The sequence below is a fragment of the Denticeps clupeoides genome, chromosome 14, assembly GCF_900700375.1.
Source record: "Denticeps clupeoides chromosome 14, fDenClu1.1, whole genome shotgun sequence".
NCBI lineage: Eukaryota > Metazoa > Chordata > Actinopteri > Clupeiformes > Denticipitidae > Denticeps > Denticeps clupeoides.
Genome location: NC_041720.1, coordinates 10214101 through 10237278, shown reverse-complemented (window position 1 = coordinate 10237278; position 23178 = coordinate 10214101). Strand labels below are relative to the sequence as shown.

The window sequence follows — 23178 nt, the reverse complement described above, 5'->3', positions numbered from 1 at the left end:
TGATGCAGGATGTTAAGAAACAGCATGTCCCACCATTGTTTTTTCCAGCTTCATAACTATGTTATTAACAGACTACTTCATAAAACATTTTATTATACTGATACATTATTACTGTTGGCAAAATGTATGACTGAACCTTTCATTTACACTAAAGTGACATAATCTGCATGCACTGATTATGCTTCGGATTTATTTCACAGTATAATGTGCATTATACTATAAAAAACATGATTGTAATAGCCTATTAATGATTTTTAAATTGCCTTTATGTGTCATTTCCACTAGACCTATATACAATAATGTGTGTTGTCCTATCTGGCATCCCATCTGTATGTAAACTGTATGTAAATGTTGCTTGAGAATGGGTGGGAATGGGAAAATCCTCTTACTGTTTGCACAACCGTACAACTGGGAGAATAAAGATGAATATATCCTTAATGTTATTTAGATAAGAGTTTGAGATTTTGAGATATCTGGTGTCTGGGGAAATTAGAGTTACAAATGCTTATTTACAGTGTTTGATTGAACTATTTATGTTTCCAAGGGATTCCAAGTGTAAGTAAAACCACTTGCTTCAATTCATTTACATGTGCTTCATTTATTTACTGCTGAAGCGGAAAGTGAAGTGTATTTGGTTAGTTGATTGCCAACAGAACCCAGTGACAAAAGCTAGACAGGAAATGGGGTTCACTGGTTTTGGACCCTTGGAATCCAACTGACCTCGGTACAATTAAACAGCGGAAGCTCGTTTAGTGTAGAGGACCATGGCTTCAAGCTGCCCTGGCCGGCCTTCGGCCACCCTCTCCTCCCGCCTCTAATTTAATTGGGTTATCTGGGAGATCGCTGCAGACGGAGCGTGGTGAGGTGAGCGTGGGTGGAAGATGGCAGAAGTTGGAAGGCAAGCGGAGCCGAGCAGAGAGTCGTCACATTAAGAGTGTCGGAGCAGCGCAGTTCCTCGCCACCGTTTGCTCCTGAAGGGCCCTGTGGGTATTGTTATTCAGGGTTTAATAGGATGGCGGCGGTGGAGCCACCATTCAACATCTGTATTAAAAAAAAAAATCCCAGAGCTTCTGGTTAATAAACTAACACTTAAGGTCGAACGGCAGATAATTTTAGTGCAGGGGGGTGAGAAATAGTGTGGCGTGGAGTTATGATTTACCGCTCTAGTTTGGGAATGTGTTTACAGTGTACAGTTTTATTGTACAACCCCATGCCTAACAATGTAAACGCTGAATATTACAACTAAAAATATATATTTTATATGCTCACAGAAATCTAATTCTGAAATGCCGCTGTCTCTGCACTTCATTTATTCTGACACCATATATCACTGTCTGAAAAGATCCAGCTCATAAGGTTGGTCTTAACACTCACACACACACAAACACACACAGCATTAGTTCAGTCATCCATCTCAGCTCATATCCTCTCAGAACTGGTCTTCCTCATTTATTAATAAACACGTGGAGGGAGGCCATGATGAAACATTTCCTGTTCAACAAACAGCATCTATAGGCTGTCGGTTGGCAATGAGGTGAAGCAGAACGCACACACGCACACACACACTCAATGCTGAAATTGCTTCCAGTGTGCTCACATCTCTGGATTAGTATGTTCAGAACATGGATGGATGGAAAAGCCAGATAAATATTACAAGCCATAGGGCAGTAGAAGCTTCCTGGGTGGTAAATATCAAAGTTTCTGTTGTTCTTCGGGGGTTTATAGACCACAAGTGGAGTCAGCGCCACCAAAATGAGAGTGCAAATTTGCACATTTTGGGTAACAGCAAGACTTCTATTTGTCATTGTGAAATACCACCCAATAAAACATAGTGTGTACAAAGAAATGTGATCTCTGCATTCAACCCATCCAAAGTAGGAGTAGTGGGCAGTCATTAGCATAGTGTGTGTAGGCACCACCGCAGTCGAGGACACCTCAGTAGGTTGGTGGATTTGAACCTGTGACCTTCAAGTAACAGGGCCGCTTCCTACCAGCACTGCCACAATATGCATTATTATTGCAGTAATAATTTCCAATTAAAACAAACAAACAAAAAAAAAAACCTAAATAAAAAATGGCTGCTGTGTCAGGTATGACGCGTATAATTTTGCCTGTGATGTGAGGGGCGCAGGCTTTGATGATGAGGAATCGCTCGGATGAGGGCATGACTCAACTTCATTAGCGTAGCGCTCGCCACTGGCCGTTCTGACACTGCCACTCGCTTCCTTTAATCAGGACCCGCTAATTTCCCACGAGGCGCAGAGGGAGTGAGCGTTGGGTATAAAGGCAGTTTCCAAATGAACATTCGGGGCTGCCAAACACACTTCTGTCGGTTGATAAAGTTCTGAAGCCTTTCTCCTGGGAAACGTTGTGCCCTGCAGGCATGTGGATGTTCATGGACACAGTATTCCCCTGAATTTCAGCAGGATTATGCATCCTGCCGCACCCCAAAAAGTGGTCTTCAAAAGAAAATTCTCCAAACAAGTATCCATACAACCAACAAGTATCCAACAACCGATCCATAGACGTTCTACCTCACAACCTAAATGATCTGCTGCCAATGTCTCGTGGCTTCCAGGCCTTGAGGAGTGCGAGCCGTTTTGGGACCTACAGAATGTTAAGTAGGAGGTCAGATGTTGTATTTATTAGTAATTTACTGTGTCACAGAGCCAGTCCCAGGTAACTGGGTGCAATATTATATCAATATATTGTACAATTATATTAATAATTAGGGTTGAAAATGTAGCTCATATGCTCTCCCTCTCATGGGAGAGTGCAGGCCACGCCCACTTCATTCCCTGCACCCGTAGGCACGCGCCACGAACGTTCACCACCAAGTGTGAAGGGAGATGCCGTTTGCGCTCAGCCGCTCAGGGGTTCTGTTTAAAAGTCTTCAGGTGTTGTGTGCATGAGGAGAGCTCCCCCGCGTGAGTGTTGACCTTCCACTTCCCATTCCCACGCCCCCATGCATGTTTATATTTACGTTTACAGCATTTATCAGACCCCCTTATCCAGTACAACTTACAGTCAGTAGTTACAGGGACAGTCCCCCCCTGGAGACACTCAGGGTTAAATGTCTTGCTCAGGGACACAATGGTAGTAAGTGGGATTTGAACCCGGGTCTTCTGGTTCACAGGCGAGTGTGCTACCCACTAGGCTACTACCACCTTTGTTTAAGTGTCAGAAAAGGTTGGTGGAATCCATCTGCGTTCGAGAGCTCCCCTTTCTTTAACATAAACGAGCCATTTAAACGAACTCTTGTTGTGTCGTGACAGGAGTTGACAATCAGTCGACAACGACTGGCAGACAGACACGGCCACTTTCAAGCGCTGACGCGATCCATACGAATGTGCTTACAGTAAAGAAGACACAGCTGCATAAATGTTATACATTTTTTTTAACAGGATCATTTTGACAGCCCTAATTAAGTATTAACAAAGTTCATTATTATAAAAAATATATCTAGTTTTGAGTGTCATCTGATTCCTGTAGAAACTGTAATAAAAGCGCTCTTGCAAGTGACCTGTACCATGCCGGACCCCTCGTTGTCTAGTTTTAACATGCTTTTCATGTCTTTTCATACTGACATGCCACATTTTACGCTCTGAAAGCCGGTGCAGCTCATGCACGTGTCTGAATTATTTACTGAGACAGTCAGTTCTGTCCTGGAAACATTCGACAAAGAGGAGCCACAGAGAGAAGGGAGCGTCAGAGCAGGCCACAGAAGTAAAACTATTAAATATTTACTTACACTGCTCTTACATTTCTGATGGTGTAACCACACCTTGTTCCATATTACAGTAGTCATAAGTGTTTTTCAATATAATGATATTTATAACAATAAATATTGCTCATGCTCGGTATTGTGCAATGCAGGAAAATTGTATCTTTATGAAATGAAATTTAATCATGGATCAAGGGAACAGAAATCTTTCCATTTACAGAACATCAAAAATATTTGGTTGGATGATGGTTTGTTATGATATTTTGCCCACCTCCATTTACAAATTATGGATTTCACTGCACAGTGATACACAAACTGTGAAGTGAAAGTAAAGTTATTGTCACTGTGAAACACTGCAGCACAGCACACGGTGACACAACGAAATGTGTCCTCTGCTTTTAACCATCACCCTTGGTGAGCAGTGGGCAGCCATGACAGGCGCCCAGGGAGCAGTGTGTGGGGACCATGCTTTGCTCAGTGGCACCTCAGTGGCAGCACAGCGGCTCAGGACTTGATTACGGGGCCACTTCCTTAACCACTAGGACATCCACTGCCCAAAAAACAGATCTTTCTGGTTTAATTTATCAGTTTAAAAAATCTCATTATAGGGTGGTAGCAGCCTAGTCGGTAAGACACTCACGTCCAAACCAGAAGGTTCCGCAAAGTCATAGATTCAAAGTCACAAGAACATCTGCTAAATGCCATAAATTAAATTAAATCAGACACAAATGTTGAAAATTGGCTCTGCAATAATACCCACAAAGACTATGAAATATTTCCCTTACAGGCAGAATGTCTGCACCTTGGAGCCATGACTCAGCAGCAGTGTGGGTTCTCATCCGTACCACTACCAGGCTGACAGGTGAGCCTGGTGGGAGGTGAGGGAGGTTTCGTAACGCTCTGGTCAGACTGACCAACAGATATGATCACCTACACAGGAGGGAACAGAAGAAACATAAGTATTTGTCAAACATTGCTTAATATTTTCATATATTTTTTTAAACATTGAACCCACTTATCATCCTTAACCACTTAATCTTGTTAGGATCGCAGCTGCCCATCCTGAGACACTGGCCGCGGTGGGACGAAACCGTAGAAACCAAAGGAAACGAGCTCCAACACAAGGAGAAGATGAAAACTCTGCAAACACAAGGTTCAAGCCGGGATCCAAACTCTCAACCTAGGAGATGTGAGGCCGCATCACTAATCGCTGTGCCACCATGTGGCCCATCATTCAATTAATTTACTCTTATTGCATATGCTACCATTTTTTGTAAATCCCTTCAGTTAAATGTACTTTGATAAAACGTCATATAGCTACCGTGTTTTGTATTATTGCTGTCATAAATAGGCTACTATAGCTTAAAATCGCCTATAAAACTCAGTTAGGCTTCATTTGAGGCCCGGATCAAATATGACTGTAATGAATGTGATAGTATAATGAGATTATTGTGCTGCTGAGTGGTATTTCTGCTGAAGAGGTCAAGTAATCAGGGCACCGTAAGAGCAAGGGGCTGTCTCATTACTCGAGTCTGCAATCATTACAGTCAAATCGCCATTAACCTTGGGAGACACTTACATTGTCTTGCCTTCCAACTTCTTGGGGGGCATTTAAAGGGAATACATGATCCCCAGGCTGAATACTTCGCCTCGTGGATGTTGTTTCTAACAGAAGCTCATCTTTTGCGTCCTCCTGGTGAAAGGGCTTGCATTAGCAATTGCGTTGCCATGGCTGCCATACCAAAGACCTGGTGCCTGCAAAAGGAGCCAAGCTCCTAATGAGCTCCGGGTGTCCAAAAAGGTCTGGTGCCCCTGTAACCCTCGTGGCGTGTAAGATATCCGAGTGAGCAACATAGATCACATTTGAAAGACTCCAGACTGTATTATTCCCGTTTCCAATGTTCCAACATTTGTTTCTGGCTGATTTACAGTGTAATGATAACCTTTTATTACGGTGTGCTGTCAGTCTGCTGTGGATCATTACAACGGATGCGGATGCACCGATGTGCTTTGCAAGAGAAGTAAATGAATATGGCCCACTCAAGAACATCAGAGAAAGGCGCCACAGTCCAATCTAGTTTCTTCTCATTACTTTAAGTGTGTATAATTCAGGTGCTAGTCTTTCATTACAAATGTTATTCAGTAATGCATATTCATGCACTACAAATGATGTGCGGGGGTTTAATGGACCAGGCCTGGCTGAAGGTACGTTTGCAGTTTCACAACATTTTTTGCTTAATTTATTTTTCAGTTATTGTTTATATAACATTCTAAAACAACCTGACAATAATTTGCCAGACCATAAATATCAGAATGTAGATTGTACTGTAGTTAATCCAGCTATCTTATACTGGGGCAGTGGTGGCCTAGCAGTTAAGGAAGCGGCCCCGTAATCAGAAGGTTGCCAGTTCGAATCCCGACCCGCCAAGGTACCACTGAGGTGCCACTGAGCAAAGCACCGTCCCCACACACTGCTCCCCGGGCGCCTGTCATGGCTGCCCACTGCTCACTCAGGGTGATGGGATAAATGCAGAGGACAAATTTCACTGTGTGCACCGTGTGCTGTGCTGCTGTGTATCACATGTGACAATCACTTCACTTTATGTATCTTATACTTATTTTATCTGTCTATCTAAAATGACTGCATTTGGTTGTATGATTAAAATGATCCAAGTTGCTAAGTAGGCAACTATCTGGTTCTGCGGTCATCAAATGGGACAGCCCTCAGTGTTAAACGTAGCATATTAAGTTAATCTTAGTTTAATAGCTACCCCCCAATAATTTTTGACTGCCATGGGTCCTGATGGGAAAAAAAAATCCAGATTTTTAAATAACCGCTCAATGAGCAAGTTAAGGGGGTGAAGAGAAACCAAGAGTGTGTAATGTTGCCGTCCAAGTAAAAGCTCCCTGCTTAAGAGAGACTTCTACAGGCAGTGGACACGGGCAGTGGACACGGGTTCAAATCCCAACTGCCAAGGTGCCACTGAGCAAAGCACCGTCCCCACACACTGCTCCCCGAGTGATTTTATTACATTTTTGTTTATATTATGTTTTCATAAATGAGTTGGTGCGTCTAAACTTTTGACTGGTAGATCCTAAAACTAAGTTTTAAAATCATTTAAAAATGGGCAGTATACTTTGCCCTAAATTACTGGGGGTTTGTCCACTGAAGCACCTGAATCACCTGTGAAAAATACAATTTTCATAATACAACAACAATACAACAAACATAATACAACAAATAAATAGACCGCCATTATTAGTGGGCACACATTTAAAAAGAAGATCTTAAATCTGATTGAATGCATTTTGTTTTATACACAATCCACGTATTTCTGCCATTATTTGCTGGATATCTGATTCTCGTATTCGATCGGTGCATCCCTGATCCCCAGCCGTGCTTCATGTTGGTACACGACCTGTGCCGGCTGCACAAAGGCCAATTCCTATTCTGCCGAAAACGAGAACGATGCATTATCTGACATTTGTAAAGTAGTTTGTTCATACGCATATTTTTGTGCTGAACTGTTTGTGCACAACACTGTCTTGTCGTTTTCACATAAAGAGCACCTTTTTTTGCCTGAAATCTGTAAAAGCTACCACAACAGTGGGGGTGGAATTATAATGTATGGACGAGCGAGGTGGGTGTGAAATGAAATTACTTATTAGGTTGGCCTCTTCTTACTTGGCTTTGTCTGTCTTCACAGCACAAGGAATATAGATTCCAGTGGAAGGTTTTCCATATAAAACACACCCCTGGTGAACAAGTCATCAGCATAACGAACACGTGAGAGCCCCATCTTTTTTTTTTTTTACACACTGTGCGCATTTACGGCTCACGTGTTTTGTGCGTGCGTGTGATCACAGTGCAACAGAGACAGGTCGGAGGTATCCAGTCGAATTCGCTGTATTCGCTTCCTTTGATGCTCAGATGCTTCCTTGGTGTCTCCATAGACTCAAGGGGAGTAAAGCATACAGGAGAAGAAACATGGAGGCTCTCTCACTAGAGCTTAAAATGACACAGACAATTAGGCAGTAATTATTACAATGCACCCTGAGCGAAATCCAAAGATAATTGATATTGTTATATGAAAGAACAAATACATAAATAAACAGACCATCATATATAAATAGAAGATTTAATTAGGAAAATACACTATCAGACAAGAGTTTTCATCTTTATTCTGAAACAGATATCTTACACGTTGAGTTTTGAAATTTTCTTAAAAATAGCCGAGTGTTTTGAACAATAACTTTTAAATTTAAAGCTTTTTTTTCTTTAGCAAAATGCCTAGCTAGCTCTGGTACAACGCACAAACCGTATCAAACTATGTTACTTCCCCGTTTTTTTTTTTGTTTTTTTCAACTCAGTGAAGACAACATATTATCACAATTAAAACACATCAGGTTATTTTTCCCATTTAGGCTGCTGAAATCACTGTGATTAGATTCAAATTCCACATGAATTTGGAAATATTGTGCACAAATATTTATCCTGTGTCCCAGTATGTCCACCTGATTTGATTATACTCGCACAGTAGGCTACACTAATGCAACAACCACACAGTGCTAGAAAGAACGTAACACTTGAAAAAATATCGTTGTATTGCGGGAGAATCTTCATAGCGAAACCACTGGTGCGATGTCGCATCACGGGTCCGTGATCCATTTTTAAAACCTAGTTTCTGAGGTGCCCCTCTTCAGAGAGCCGCTTGTGAAGTCATCGTGCTCGAAGCTGAGGTTGTTGTGGGACCTGGAGATCATTAGTAGCTTCTCCTTCTTGGTGTAGTCCCGCTTGACAGACACCGGTGGCACCAGGAGCCGGTCCATGGGGTCCTCCTTGTTCTCCAGCTTCATGTAGCCTTTGCTGTTGCTGCGGTCGAGCCGGGGCCAGCTGGGGTGCTTCCTCTGCTCCGGTTGCACTGTAAGGGTGGTGTGGCTCCTCTCCAGGTCTAGAGACTTGGAGTGGGCGGAGAGCATGTGGATGGAGGTGTTCGAGCCAAAGTCCTTCCGGGCCGCCCCAGGAGAAAGGAACCTCCCGCTGCCTGAGAAAGGGGACAAGGAGGAGGGGTGCAGGCAGGTGGAAGAAGCTTCTGTAGCCGAGTTGCTCCTGAGGAGCGTGACACTTGGTGGTTTGAAGGCTTTGGATATATCCGGCACAGGCACGGACAGGGACTCCATAGATGAAGGTCTAGTTCTGTCTCTCGCGTATCCCTCGGAGTCCTCTGTGATGCTGTCGATGTCGGGCTCATCGATGACGCAGTTGTTGAGCTTGATGACAGGCAGGGTGAAGGCGCTGATGGAGGAGGAGACGATGGATCCAGTCTGGCACTTGTTGGACCTGTCATCCCAGGGTCGACCACCCTCTGGCTGCAACCCAAAAATGGACCTGGAGCGTTCCCTGTAGTGGGGTGCAAGGAGGCTGGAGCCACCCTTCGCCTCGCTCAGCAGGCTCTCCTCTTCCTCTGCAGAGCTTGTGCGCCGCAAGAGCCGCACGTCGTTGGCCATGCCGGAGAAGGACAGGAGAGTGTTCGCGGCCAGACGCGAGGCACACTGGTTCTCGTGATGGTACGTCCTTGAGATCTCGTGGTCGGTATAATGACCCGAATAGACCCCGCCATTCATGAAGCGGTGCTCCTGGAGCCTCAGGCTGTGGATGTCGATGACAGTGGAGTACATGTCCCTCATGTGGATGACCTTCGTCTCACGGTCGCGGTTCTCGTGGAGGATGGCATTGGCGCAAATGAAGATGAAGATGCCAATGCCCATAGTGAATGGTCCCAGCATCTTCATCTTCTCTGAGTGAAGGTGCTGTTCAAAAAACTGTGCCATCGCACCACCCTGGTCTTGGGTGATCTTAGTCTCGTTGGCCGTCGGTGCCTTCACCTCGGCCTCGGACACCTTCGCATGGTGTTTGTGCGGCCAGTACCCCAACACTGCCATGGCAATGCCCGCCATCAAGATCAGCAGCCCGAGAACCAGAAAGAACCCGGAGGCCGAGTAGAGGCGGATCTTCCCCCGGACGACCACCACATCGGCACGCGGCTTACGCTTGGGCTTCTTAATCTCCTGTGCTGGTTGGCTGGTCTGGATGGGCAGGTGGTGCTGGGAGCGTGCCGAGTCCTGCCTCTTCAGGGCAGCCAGGCCAGTGATCACTCCCCCCGTGGCAATCATCGCCACAGCCGGCGGTCGCCCTGAAATACAAACAAGCAGCCGATGAGCAACAGATGCATGTTTGCGTGTTTACCAGCCACCAATCCAGCAGTAATCTGAACCGCGGTGACCTTGTTGGTGCGCTCCATTTCAACACCTGTCATTCTGCCAGCCGATGTCATTTTAAGGGGCTTTGCATTGTTTAATTGGATGATAATATTCGTGCTTCAGCGTTAATTGAACAGACTTGCCAGATGGGAGGAAGGCATTGCTCTTTCATGGCATTTAAAAAAAAAAAATTATTTAATACTGGCGCGCACACTGGACAACAAATGGTCCCCATTTGTCACGCATTTTACAAATCTTTAGTTCCGTCCTCTTGGCATTTTCATGTGCGTCCATTTAAAACAGCAACGTCCAAAACACACACACACACAAATTTTTTATAAAAATAATAATATTGGTGGACGAGATGCTGTTTGGCAATGCGACTTGACAGCACAAGAACAGCCAAGCATTACTCAACACTGTCACGATCGCGGCCAGATCATCATACTAATAATATGACAACCCCAGGAAAAGTGCACAGTTCCCTGGTAAAACCCCGAGAGGACCCGGCCGAGGCCATCCACACGCTTCATGCCAGGCCTGCTGCGTGAGTTGTGATCCCCGACGCGCCCCACTTCAGGTCTGAAGAGTCACTTCACTGCGTTAAGAAACACGATTGCGGTGGAGGCCGGAATCTAGCGTGGAAAATCTGCCGCGGCGGCGCAAGTGCGCTCTTCGCCGCCGAAAACAAAATGCCTCTAATCCCCGGAGCTGGTACCCAGCGATAGGCCAGATGGTGTTTGGAAACAAGCACCCACAATTTTCAAATGTTCTTCTGGAGACGTTTGTTCCTCGCGCTATTAAAACCGCAAAAGGGACGTTACGTAAGTGCAGAGCTGGTAGTGGATCGCTTAGCGAACTTGTCGCCGGAACGCCGCTCACACCTGAGCAGTGAGTGGGAGGCCAGCGGGGCAGATCTGGCGCCCGGAAGAAGGTGTGGGTGTTATCTGGCCCTTTTGATGTCGACTCCCTATCAAAGCGCCAGGAAGCCGAACAGGGGCGATGCTGTCAATACAGGGGCTCTTTGAACTTCCGCCACAGACCAACTCCCAGCCGTGGCACTTTCTTTCAGCCGGGGCTGCTTCTGCGGTGCTATTTTTCAGCCATTAGAGGAGGAGAGGGCAAGCGACGCGTGTGACACGATTGACATGATTTCAGCCCATTAGTGTTATTCCCCTCATTGCTTACCGGAAGAAATCTGCACCGCTATGACTGCAAATGATTTTCAGGCACAGTATAAAATGCAATCACGTTTTGCACAATATACACTTTGTGGCAAAAAAAAAAAATAAAATCCCTATAATTAAGCAGCAGCTTCAGTCCTCGGTCAAAGCAAACGTCACTAAAAGGGGATCCATCCAGGGAAACAGAATTTCTGAGCGGATTCAAACCAATTAACCACTTTGGGTGAATAAATGAATGCTAACATCACAGGCCCATTAAAAAACGGCAACGCTGATATGAATGGCACGTCCCCTGAGACACAGCGTGCATCCGGATGCCGATAAGAAATTCAAACAGTCCTCTAAAGCCGTGCAATCTCCCTCAGTGGGAAGAAGAACAGGGCCCTGGTTACGAATCGGAATTTTATACAGGATTTTCATACGGTTCAATTGGGAACTTGAACTAAAGTAACATGCTGACGAACTTCATGATCATTTAGTGTATAATAGTATTTTAGTGTATATAATGTAGAATTTAGTGCATGGGGTGGTAGTAGCCTACTGGATAACACATTCGCCTATGAACCAGAAGACCCAGGTTCCATTGTGACACCATTGTCTCCCTGAGCAAGACCCTTAACCCTGAGTGTCTCCAGGGGGGGACTGTCCCTGTAACTACTGATTGTAAGTCGCTGTGGATAAGGGCTTGTGCTTGGGCCATAAATGTAATAAATGTAAATGCCACAAATAAATGTAAATGCCATAAATGTAAAGGATGAAGGCAGAATGACAGGGGAAAACCGTGTAGAGGGTCAGAGAATAAAATAATCAAATCATACACTTATTATGTATGAATCAGTGTTGTGGGGTGCCTCATATCTGTGAGATCCAGTATTATCCAGTTTCATGTAGAGTAACCAACATTAAAGCCACATGGCGCTCAAGACCACTCGAGCTTATTATACACCCCCGCCCTTCCCCCTAGTGGGGAGGCTGCTCCACCACGACGCCACTTTATTATTATGAAGGTAAATAACGGACCGGCCGAATTATTCCTATTACGCGTCGATCCGCAGCGTTACGCGTCACGCCGTCTCCGCGCCTCGGGCAAGGGGGGGGGGGTCCGTCGTTAAAAAAAAAACCCCGAAAAGTCTCCAACTTCCGCTTCCTACTGGCCACACCGTGTCCGCGCTTGGGTAGATTTTAACGTGGAAATGCCCACGGCGAGTTGACGCGTCCGCGGACGGACTCACCGGTGCGACGGAGAGCGAAGGTCGGCCCGAGTTCCCGCTACTCGTCCATTACGCGGACCGGGGACGCGGCGCGTCCATCCCCGCGTTCAAGGTCAATTCGACGGCGCCGGGAGCCGAGAGGGAATAACGCGCGTCCCCTGCCCTTCCATGTCCTGGGATGGCCGGTAAAGGGTGGCACTAAATGATCATTTGTAAAAAAAAAGTATATAAAAGCACACTCCTCCGATAACTTAAAAAAAATCTTCTTATAGTAAATGTTTTATATAAGAACAACCAGCGAGGAACAACTGGTGCGCGCTGCGTAACCGATATTCCAACCAACGCGAAGTAATCCCAAATTCCGCTTCCTCGGTCCTACAAGACGCAGGAGGAGGAGGAGGAGGAGAAGGAGGAGGAGAAGAAGGAGAAGAAGCCGGGTCCAGTTCCCTCCGACAGCCCGAGACGCTCCGAATAACCTGGAGTTGCGTGCGCGCTTTGTGCTCCACTATAAGTGACGCACGTCGGGAGGGAGAGGAGGGGAGAAAAGGGGGATCGAGGTGAAGAGGAAATGCAGATCCTGCAACAGTGATCAGAGTGCAACGTAACTCGTAAAAAAAAAAAAAGAACGACTGTAGTTTTATTTACTTTTTTTTTTTTTTACTCTGGTTAAATAGTGTCTTCGGTTATAATATGGCAGGATTCAGGGTTTTCATGTGTTTAATGCGACGCACAAAGGGTTAAAGAAACCAAAAGCCCCACGCAGATGCCAGAATGTCAGCAATTTCCTGTGTTTCTCAGTGGAAGCGGGTCATTTTCACCAGGAGCCACCGTGGGAGAATGGTGACCCCCGGTCCTCTGACTTTACCTACTAGCGGCCGGATCTTCTTGAGAGGCTGCGGCCCCGCTGTGGCCCTTTTTAGAGAGTCCGATTGCCGTTTTTTTGGGGTCCATAGGGGTTTGGTGGGGAGCAGGGATGTTTATGGGGGTTTCCTGTTGTCCCAGGCCTCAGAGAAACACGAGCTGGTTTGACACCGGGCTCATTTGCCTGGCTTAATCCTTTTTTAACATTTGCTGACTGACACCCAGTGGGTGAAAAGTATTTGTCAGAGCAACTGACCATCACAACCATATCAAGCAGAATGCACTTTTATTCAAATGCGTTATTCATTTCTCTTTATTTGACATTTTAAATTCAGAAATATAGGATGTATTTGGGTGAATAAGACAATGAGTTGAGACTTTTGACATCCTTCTTAAGATTCTTAAACTGCCTTCAGGAGAATAGACCCCAAGGCGCCATGCTGGTATAATTGTTTAGTTCTGTTAATTGCTAATTGCTCAGTGTCTTTGTTTTGCTCTTTGGAAATTGTTAATTAGTATTTTGCTCAGCAGAGCTCTTCTGCTCAGTGGTAGCAGTAGGTAGTCACATTTCTTTGACCATTAGGCTACTACACCCCTGATTTATGATTCTGTTCACATATGCGGTGCACAATTGGATTCATGTCCCCAGGTTGGTAGTTTGAGAGGAACAGGAAGTCTATTAACCAAACCGCATATCACGGTGATCTTGACGTACTCCCAATTACCCTCCTATACTCCTAATTAACTCCATAAAGTGACAGGAGAATGTCATCCCTGCTGGACAACATCTCCCACCCCCATGCAGGAGACCCTGACAGCACTGAGCAGCTCCTTCAGTGGCAGGATGTGGGACGTGGGACGGAGAGATTCAGAAGGTCTTTCCTGTTTTTAACCCTTGGTGAGCAGTGGGCAGCCATGACAGGTGCCCGGGGAGCAGTGTGTGGGGACGGTGCTTTGCTCAGTGGCACCTCGGCGGATTGGGATTGCGAACCAGCAACCTTCTGATTACGGGCCTGATTACTTAACCGCTAGGCCACCACTGCCCCAGAACACACACACATCCAGTACCCAGTGATTTGCATTTCATTGAGTGAAATAAGTATTTGAACCCTCTAACAAAAAAAGACTTAATACTTAGTGGCAAAACCCTTGTTTGCAAGCACAGAGGTCAAACGTTTCTTGTAGTTGATGACCAAGTTTGCACACATTTTAGAAGGAATTTTGGTCCACTCCTCTTTGCAGATCATCTCTAAATCACTAAGGTTTCGAGGCTGTCTCTGTGCAACTTTGAGCTTCAGCTCCCTCCATAGGTTTTCTATTGGATTAAGGTCACTCCATGACCTTAATGTGCTTCTTCTTGAGCCACTCCTTTGTTGCCTTTGCTGTATGTTTTGGGTCATTGTCGTGCTGGAACGCCCATCCACGACCCATTTTCAATTTCCTGGCAGAGGGAAGGAGGTTGTCACTCAGGATTTTACGATACATGGCTCCGTCCATTTTCTTGTTGATGTGGTGAAGTTGTCCTGTGCCCTTAGCAGAAAAACACCCCCAAAAGCACCTCCATGCTTGCGAGTGGGGACGGTGTTTTGGGGGTCATAGGCAGCATTTTTCCTCCTCCAAACACGGCGAGTTGAGTTAATGCCAAAGAGCTGAATTTTGGTCTCATGTGACCACAGCACCTTCTCCCAGTCACTCTCTGAATCATTCAGGTGTTCATTGGCAAACTTCAGCCAGGCCTGCACATGTGCCTTCTTCAGCAGGGGGACCTTGCGAGCACTGCAGGATTTTAATCCATTGCGGTGTAATGTGTTTCCAAAGGTTTTCTTGGTGACAGTGGTCCCAGCTACTTTGAGGCCATTAACTAACTCCTCCCGTGTAGTTCTAGGATGATTTCTCACCTTTCTCAGAATCATTGAGACCCCATGAGGTGAGATCTTGCGTGGAGCCCCAGACCAAGGTTGATTGATGGTCATTTTGTGCTCCTTCCATTTTCGAACAATTGCAGCAACAGTGGTCACCTTCTCTCGCAGCTTCTTGCTAATGGTTTTGTATCCCATTCCAGCCTTGTGCAGGTCTACAATTTTGTCTCTGACATCCTTGGACAGCTCTTTGGTCTTTCCCATGTTGGAGAGTTTGGAGTCTGCCTGATTGATTGATTCTGTGGACAGGTGTCTTTTATACAGGTGACTAGTTAAGACCGGTGTCATTAATGAGGGGGACTAATTGAGTAGGAGTGTCTAACCACTCTGTGGGAGCCAGAACTCTTAATGGTTGGTAGGGGTTCAAATACTTATTTCCCTCAATGAAATGCAAATCAGTTTCTATCTTTTATTTAAAGTTATTTTTTCAATTTTCCTTTTGATGTGCTATCTGTCACTGTTAAAATAAACCTACCATTAAAATTATACTGTTTCTTCGTCATTGGACAAACTTACGAAATCAGCCAGGGGTCAAATAATTATTTCCTCCACTGTATATACACACTTTACGTATGTACACTTACTTAGATTCAATGACTTTTTATATTATATGGTTTCATATTCTCTATGTTATTATTTTTTGCTGGGCTTACCTTGTACTGTCCAAATTGTCTGTGACAATGTAAATTTCCCATTTGTGGGACTAATAGAGGATCATATTATATTGGTGGTTGTGTCTGCCACCCAGGGAGCATGGGCGTGGCAAACAATCATTGTTGAGCTTCAACCAATCATGGATTCATGCTTAACACAGCCAACGTTTCAGGAACCTGTTGGAGCGCTACTAATCGGTCATGAGAAACCGTCTGATCGCTCACCACAAGTGACCATTTTTTCAGGAAATATGCTTATGTTAGTCAGATTGTTTGGTGTTTGGCACTAACTAATTTGCATCTTGGGGCAGATGTGGCCTAGCGGTTAAGGAAGCAGCCTCATAATCGAAAGGTTGCCGGTTCGAACCGCTAAGGTGTTCCTGAGGTGCCACTGAGCAAAGAACCATCCCCACACACTGTTATTGCTGCCCACTGCTCAAAAGCAGAGGACACATTTCGTTGTGTCACCGTGTGCCGTGCTGCAGTGTTTCACAATGACAATCACTTCACTTTCACTAAATGTGGCACAGTGAACTAATCTATTTTGACAGTATCGAATGTGAATGGGAAGCACCTACATACCAGAAGACTCAACCTACTGTTCATCCTCCGGCATTTACTCAATAAAACGTTTATTCTCTCACATCCCACTGCCATGTTGCATGGATGCACACGATGTCCCACATTTATGTGCCATGGCAGAGGCCATCAGGCAGTCGGTCTGCTAACAGCCTGTTCAGAGAATCGTGTCTATGAGAAAAAAAAAAAACGAGACAGGGAGGATATTACCACCTATAAGACAAGCACGTTATTTCAGGCATAATCTTAATTTTTTTTTTATATAGAAGCAAGAAGGAAACGTTTGGAGGTTAATCTGTCTGCTGTGCCATACCAAACGCTACCTTCTCAAACAATAAAAAAAAACAACCTCTTTCTATAAATCACATCCCGCTGCCTGTGTAGGTGTGATCACACCGCTGAGAGAGGGTGTGGGGGAGCAGCACAGATTAGCTCTTCATTAGCATTCCTCTTCCCGAATTAACAGACCGGGATGAAACGTGTAAAGACCGGTGCGGCCGTCTGATTAGAGTCCCTGGATTTAATCTCAATTAAACTTTTGCTTTTTTTTTTTAGTTTCTGAGTTTTAGTTTCTAATTGGTAACTCGTTTCGTTAGTGGATATAAAATTGGACCTCCATTTAATTGCTGCCTTCAGTTTCCCATTGATAAACTGATGCAAACTAGACTTAAAGCAAGACATAAACTACACACCAGAAAGGGCCGAAATTAACTCTACATGGGAGTGAGATAGTAAATTACATTTATTTGGGGTCATTCGGTAAATCTAATAAAATCAACATATGATCTACTTACTCTGTATTCTGTTCCCCCCGCTGTTTCTTTTTAGAAACATTGAGCTAATGTTTTTATTAAAAGAAAAATATTCATATTTTTCTTAAAACAGTGGAATGTACTGGAATAAACAGTGGAATGAATTTCATTCATTTTGCGATTAGCAAAGTAAGTAAAATGCATAACAGCAAATTGGCTTTAGCCTAGAACCCAGACGTCACTGTAATAATGTTAATGGCCATTATATTCAACGGAGGACTGTACTGTGAAGTCGTGGTAAACCTGCCCCATACCTATTTGTATTAAAGAAGAGAACATCAATGGCCTTGGTCTTTTTAAGTGTTTGGAGGTAATCTACTCAACATGAGCTACTCAAATACAGAAAAAAGTAGAAGTGTAAATGACCTCACTCTACAACAGGATGATAAAAGACACTTCAAGGTGAGACACGGACGTGAACCAACAAATTCCAGAGCCGTGACACATTAAAGGTGATTACTGTGGCTCTGGAGGGCAAGGGACATGTATGGTGGCCGCTGGCAGTTCTTCCATAGCTGGCAGGCGTATGACAGCAGATGTGCGGGCCAATCTCCCAGGACAAGGCTGGGACCCCGTTCCCCCAAACAGATCTCTCTCCAGCTGAAAATGAGCCATGGAAACTTGGCCATGATCGGCCACAAGAAGAAATGCATGTCATTCTTTCCATTCTGATAGCTTTGCTGAGTTTGGAAAAAATAAAACTCCTGAAATAAATCTGTTGAAAAAAATAATAAAAAATCCAACAGTCGCAGAGCAGCAAGTTCTAATATTGGCAAAGCTGCAGTTACAAATGTCTGAAGTGCACGTACGCACAAACATTGTTGTAGGATCTCACAGCGACAGCGCGTGAGGTGGCCACTGAGCGTCTCCATGGTGATGATGATGCCTGTTGCTGTGGCAGCGAAGCAGTTGCACGTAAGGGCAGGCAAAGGAAATATCACCGATTCAGTCCAGCACCACCGATGCCGGATCCTTATAAAACCATAAAACTTACACCCCCCCCCATATTTTCTTTGTTTCCTTCGAACATTCATTTTTCATTTCTTGAAGGTTTTTTTTTTTTTGTTAACGTTGCACAAATGAGCTCCCAGAGCTCAAGTTCAGTTAATTTTTTTTTTTTAAAACATATAACATGTAAGAAGAACTGGTTATGTATGCTTGCCTGAAGACAGAATAAAACCTTTGGTTTTAAATAAATTACATGTTCTTGCAGTGTCTGCGTAGCACGTACGGTATGAAACATGCAAAGGCCTCGTGGTCAAAACTGACTTGCAAGATCCTCTGTAGGACATCACATTCACTGTGACTCCTTTTAATACCAGAAGAGAGACCACTGAGAGCGGCTGAGCTGTGCAGGTTTCTCTTGCACTGCTTCACTTTTTTTTTACTGCTACATAAAATACACGTTTTAGAGATTTTGGTAAAGAGTCTGTCATGATGCTCCACAAACCTAATGTGGAATTATGCCACTGCCAACCAAGTGGAAGCTTCTGGCCCACTGCCCTGATGACTGGGATGCTACAAACTTAACTCAAATCCAGAGGGTTCTGTGTTAGCCTCAGCCAGAGACAGAACTCACACATTTAAATACAATAAAAGCAGGACTGTCCATTAAATAAAAAACTGAATAATAATAATCATTAGTCACACTTTGTTTGATTAATTTACATTCACATTTACAGCATTTATCAGACGCCCTTATCCAGAGTGACTTACAATCAGTAGTTACAGGGACAGTCCCCCCCTGGAGCAACTTAGGGTTAAGTGTCTTGCTCAGGGACACAATGGTAGTAAGTGGGGTTTGAACCTGGGTCTTCTGGTTCATAGTGTGTTACCCACGAGGCTACTACCACCCGCATGATTTAATGATTAATGATTTAAGCTTAATATAACATACACAGAGACAAGTGTGGGTGTGCAATTGTCATGAATGTGGGACAAAAGTACCCCCCTTGTCCCTCCAATGTCTCTCAGATGGTCACATCGGCGGTTTGTATAACGTTGGAGGCTGAATTCAAAGGGTGACTGTGACTCCGTGACCTTGGAACTTCCAACACTGGAAACCTACCAGTCGCTCTCATCAGCTGTGTTCCAAAAATCAAACATGTTTATGGCTTTGTTTCTTTTATTATTTTGTATTTGGTTAATAAATTAAGTTTTTTTTTTATGGTCTAAACGCATTATTCAGGATATGACTGACATGCCCAATATGTTGATCAAGATCTTACATTCCTTACAAATCAGACGCAACATGGAAATTTGTGCAAAAACACCCGAAAACCTCCAGCCCTGAATCATCATAAGGAACTCACGGCTCTTAAATGGCTGCGAAAGACGCCCCAAATCTCTTAATAAATAACAGTGAGAGGGATGGAAGAAGCAATGTCCTCAGGGGTGCAATTACAGAGGCGAGAAGCAGCTCGAGTTATCACTATATTTATTTGCAAATCGGTACAGCGGCGAAGCACAGGCTCAGCTCGGCGGATGATCATTTGCTCCGTATCCTCGCTGCGCGTCGCCGTTTGCGATTGCGGACATTCTCCTGCGCTGGCCTGAGCGCTAGCGACATTGAAATCAGTAACCGTTAGTTCGGGTACAGAAATGATCAGGTCTTCTCACGTTTGTTCTGGCAACGCTTTGACGAAGCTTAAAAAAGCACGTTACAGTCGGCAGGTACAATGGGGATGCTTCTTCTCATTCTCTTAACACGGAAAAAAAATAACAATAACTCGAGCGTTAAGGCGTGTTCACTGCTACGTTCTTGCTAGTTCTTGTTCATGTGCTTCATTTTGGAATTTCATGCCTTTTTTATCAGGATTCTTCTTCTATAATAGATAACCCGCTGCATTTGTAGAGCTTCGGGTGCAGCTAAAAATGTCTGTATATAGGGACCGCAAACATCGTTTTAATTTTCTTTTCGCTTTACTCGTGGGAAATGTTAACAGTGGCTTTTGCACCTTGGCCGTGACACGGAGTTGTGTAGTTGTCGTGTGAAAAGAAGAAGAAGTCGTTCAGGAGGCCTCGTCTCTTGCCTCCCTCATGAATTTATTCATCTTTCGAGCCGGAGAGCTGGAAAGCCGACGTGTCCTTTCTCACCCGGAAGCCAGTGATGGTCATGCCCAATCATAAGTGTGGAGTTCATAATCAACAACAACAACAACAAAAGAAAAATGGCGGATGCATTAGCTGTTATTTTGTGTAGCGGAAGGCAACCGTTCTCGAGTCAGCCCTGATACAGAGCCCTACATTCGAAGGCTGTGTAAGACGTGGCGCATGTTGCGAGGTCCATAATGGCACCATTTTTTTAACCTACTATATGAAAATAAGGTTTATCTGACAGCGTTACTGTCATACATTCACGATCCACACGATACCGGAGGATGGCAGCCAGTACGCTATTTTGCATTTGGTGTAAGCGCGTCTGACCGGCGAACTAGTGAATTTGACATTAACGAACACTCCCCATGCGCTACGTCTTATCTAGCGCCCCGAAACAGAACTGAGGGCACAAATGCATGATCGGTTTAATACAACGAGTCTGTAGGCAACATGGTTGCAGAGGGAAAAAAAACAAAGATTTCTGTAGTGCCTTATTTATACAGCCTATATGTAGCTAGGCTACAACTCCTTTTAAAAAGAAACACAATCTTTGTGCAATTCGTATGCGCGTTTTTTGTTTTTTTGTCTTTGCCTTGCATGAGTTCTTCTTCCGAGAAGAGTTGTATTTTTTTGTGCTTGGTTCTTCCTCTTGGAAAAAATCCACCGTTGTATAAAATAACCCCAGTCCCACCTCGCCTAGAGCTCGTTTGACGCCGAGTCCTCTGTTGTCTTGAACATCAGTATGGAGTTGTAGATCTTTAAGGCGGGCCCCAGTTTGATGCTGAGGATCTTCACCAGGTCTACCTGAGTTAAGAGCAGGAAAGCCTCGCCGTCGATTTGCTGAAAAAAAAAAAAAAAAAATCAGAAAACAGGGTATGTGTGTGTCTGTGCGCTTCACGCTCCAATATGTGCATTTTCTCAACTGCAATTTTATTCCTTGAAGAATGTGAAAAATTTTCTTTCCAACTTGTTATTATAGTGCCATTTCCGCTACTTTTCCTTAAAATTTCAATACTTTGTTAAAAAGACCAGTTGTTTTTATAAGGACAGCTTGTGAATGGCAAGTGAATTGATAAGGTCACACTGCTAGTGAATTTGTGCCTTTCCATGACCACAAACTACACTGAATAAGATCTTTTCCAGTTCAAGTCTGGGCCACTAATCTAAATCTGGTATTAAATCTGATAAAAGTCTGATATGAATCGGAGTTCATGTCACTCCAACATGGACGGCTCCAGAAATGAAGTTGGTATGGGAGGACTGTGACATTTTTGATCTTATAAGCATAGTTCAAATTACGGGGGAGTTATGCGAGCTCAACTGAAAAGGACACAAGTTGCCCTTAAAGCTTTCCCCAATCTAAAAATGATATGCCCATGTCGTGTGATTATTTGTGCTGTGGCCTTTATGTAGTGCTGATGTGTGGGTTGAATTTAAATTTCTTGTAATTTTACTGACGGTATTAACTGCAGGCTGCAGCTGTAATAGTACAATGTGTTCTGCTACTGATCGCAATGCCAGTACTTGAATATGTATGTGTGTGCCTGTCATTTGAGAACTGTGACCAGTTCACACTCAAATCTACAATTAGCTCAATTTGAACAATGAAAAAAGTCATTCTCGCGCCTGAAAAAAACTCAAAATTAAGCAGCAATGCTTGCAGTCTGAACGTAGCCTATGAGTTAAGGACTGATTGAGTCACCCAAAGATCACAACCAGTGCCAGATATCTTTATTTAGGGTGGTAGTAGCCTAGTAGGCTACTCGGCTATGAACCAGAAGACCCAGGTTCAAATCCCACTTACTACCATTGTGTCCCTGAGCAAGACACTTAACCCTGAGTTGCTCCGGGAGGGGGACTGTCCCTGTAACTACTGATTTAAAGTCGATCTGGATAAGTGCGTCTGATAAATGCTGTAAATGTAAATGTATTTATATCCAGACAAGATTTTATACAGTTTTGCTGAAGCGTTCAGCCGATGAGAAAGTCTGTATTCCAAATGAATCTAATATAGTCTCAACATCAATCATGCACTATCCCCACCAACTTGCTGCTTGAAAGGGAGGAATGAGTGATGTCAGTTTTGAAACCAATTTCTTTTTTAAATCAATTTCTGCTGAGCATCAAACACCCGACGCACTAAGCACGCAAATAACTTAGGCCAAATTAATTCCCAATTCATTTAACAGTCATGTGCATCCAACTAAAGGCTCCTCAGGTACAAGCTGGACATAGCGGCCCGGAGACAGACAAAGAGGAGCTAATGGGTTCAATGTGATGATAAAATGTTTTTATCAGGACACCAGGGAGGAGGTTGGGGGTTACTGGGTATTATAACAGATGCTGTATGGGGCTTGTATGGGGCTTGCGCTCTAGTGTCAGGTCAAGTAGGTCCTCAGCATTTACGTAATTTTAATGATTTTTTTTTTTTTTAGTGGGAGGAAACCGGTGACTGACAGCTCTGCCTCTTGATGCATCCCTACTTCCTCATTCTGGATTTAAACCTGTGCCTATCAATAAGACACAAAGGCCACACGCAGTGCTGCCGGATACCTGAAAAAATGCACAAAAACACACACAAAACTGACGAAACTCTCTGATGGGGATTTTACTGCCGCACCTACTTAACAAACTTACCAATACCTATTCATAACATATCAAACATAAAACCGGGCGCCAGCTCCTCTCTCCTGCCCTGTTCACCGCCGGCGTCTGCCCTAATAAATCATGCACACGTGGTAAACGAAGCCTTAAACTGCTTGCTTGACCTTATTTGATCTGCCACTGCTTATGTGATTAGAATTACGCAGTCGTTACCGCTGCAGCCCCCATCGCTGAAAGCGATGGAAGTGGCTTCACTGAGGGAATTAACGCT

The 23178-nt window shown here is 44.3% G+C and overlaps 2 protein-coding genes across 7 annotated transcripts in view; both read right to left on the bottom strand.

The window, feature by feature from the left end:
• Positions 1–7845: 7845 nt before the first annotated feature.
• Positions 7846–12880, bottom strand: tmem200a (transmembrane protein 200A). Its single transcript, XM_028952990.1, has 2 exons — positions 12402–12880; positions 7846–9918 (listed from the first exon to the last, which is right to left on the bottom strand). Exon 2 carries the CDS (start codon positions 9896–9898, stop codon positions 8396–8398), a length of 1503 nt encoding a protein of 500 aa, XP_028808823.1. The 5' UTR covers positions 9899–9918; positions 12402–12880; the 3' UTR covers positions 7846–8395.
• Positions 12881–19199: 6319 nt separating this feature from the next.
• The window catches only part of l3mbtl3 (L3MBTL histone methyl-lysine binding protein 3), a 31543-nt gene continuing 27564 nt past the window's right edge, over positions 19200–23178 (bottom strand). For 4 of the 6 annotated variants that reach the window (XM_029002572.1, XM_029002576.1, XM_029002574.1 and 1 more), the window contains one exon: positions 19200–21143. In XM_029002572.1, coding sequence (XP_028858405.1) covers positions 21000–21143 — 144 coding nt within the window. In that variant the 3' untranslated portion in view covers positions 19200–20999. The remainder of the gene's footprint in view (positions 21144–23178) is intronic. The other 2 variants (XM_029002573.1, XR_003751894.1) reach the window with 2 other exon arrangements.

Bases quoted from the DNA above. Each gene is read 5' to 3' on its own strand.
- tmem200a (XM_028952990.1), bottom strand. From the start codon at position 9,898: ATGATTGCCACGGGGGGAGTGATCACTGGCCTGGCTGCCCTGAAGAGG.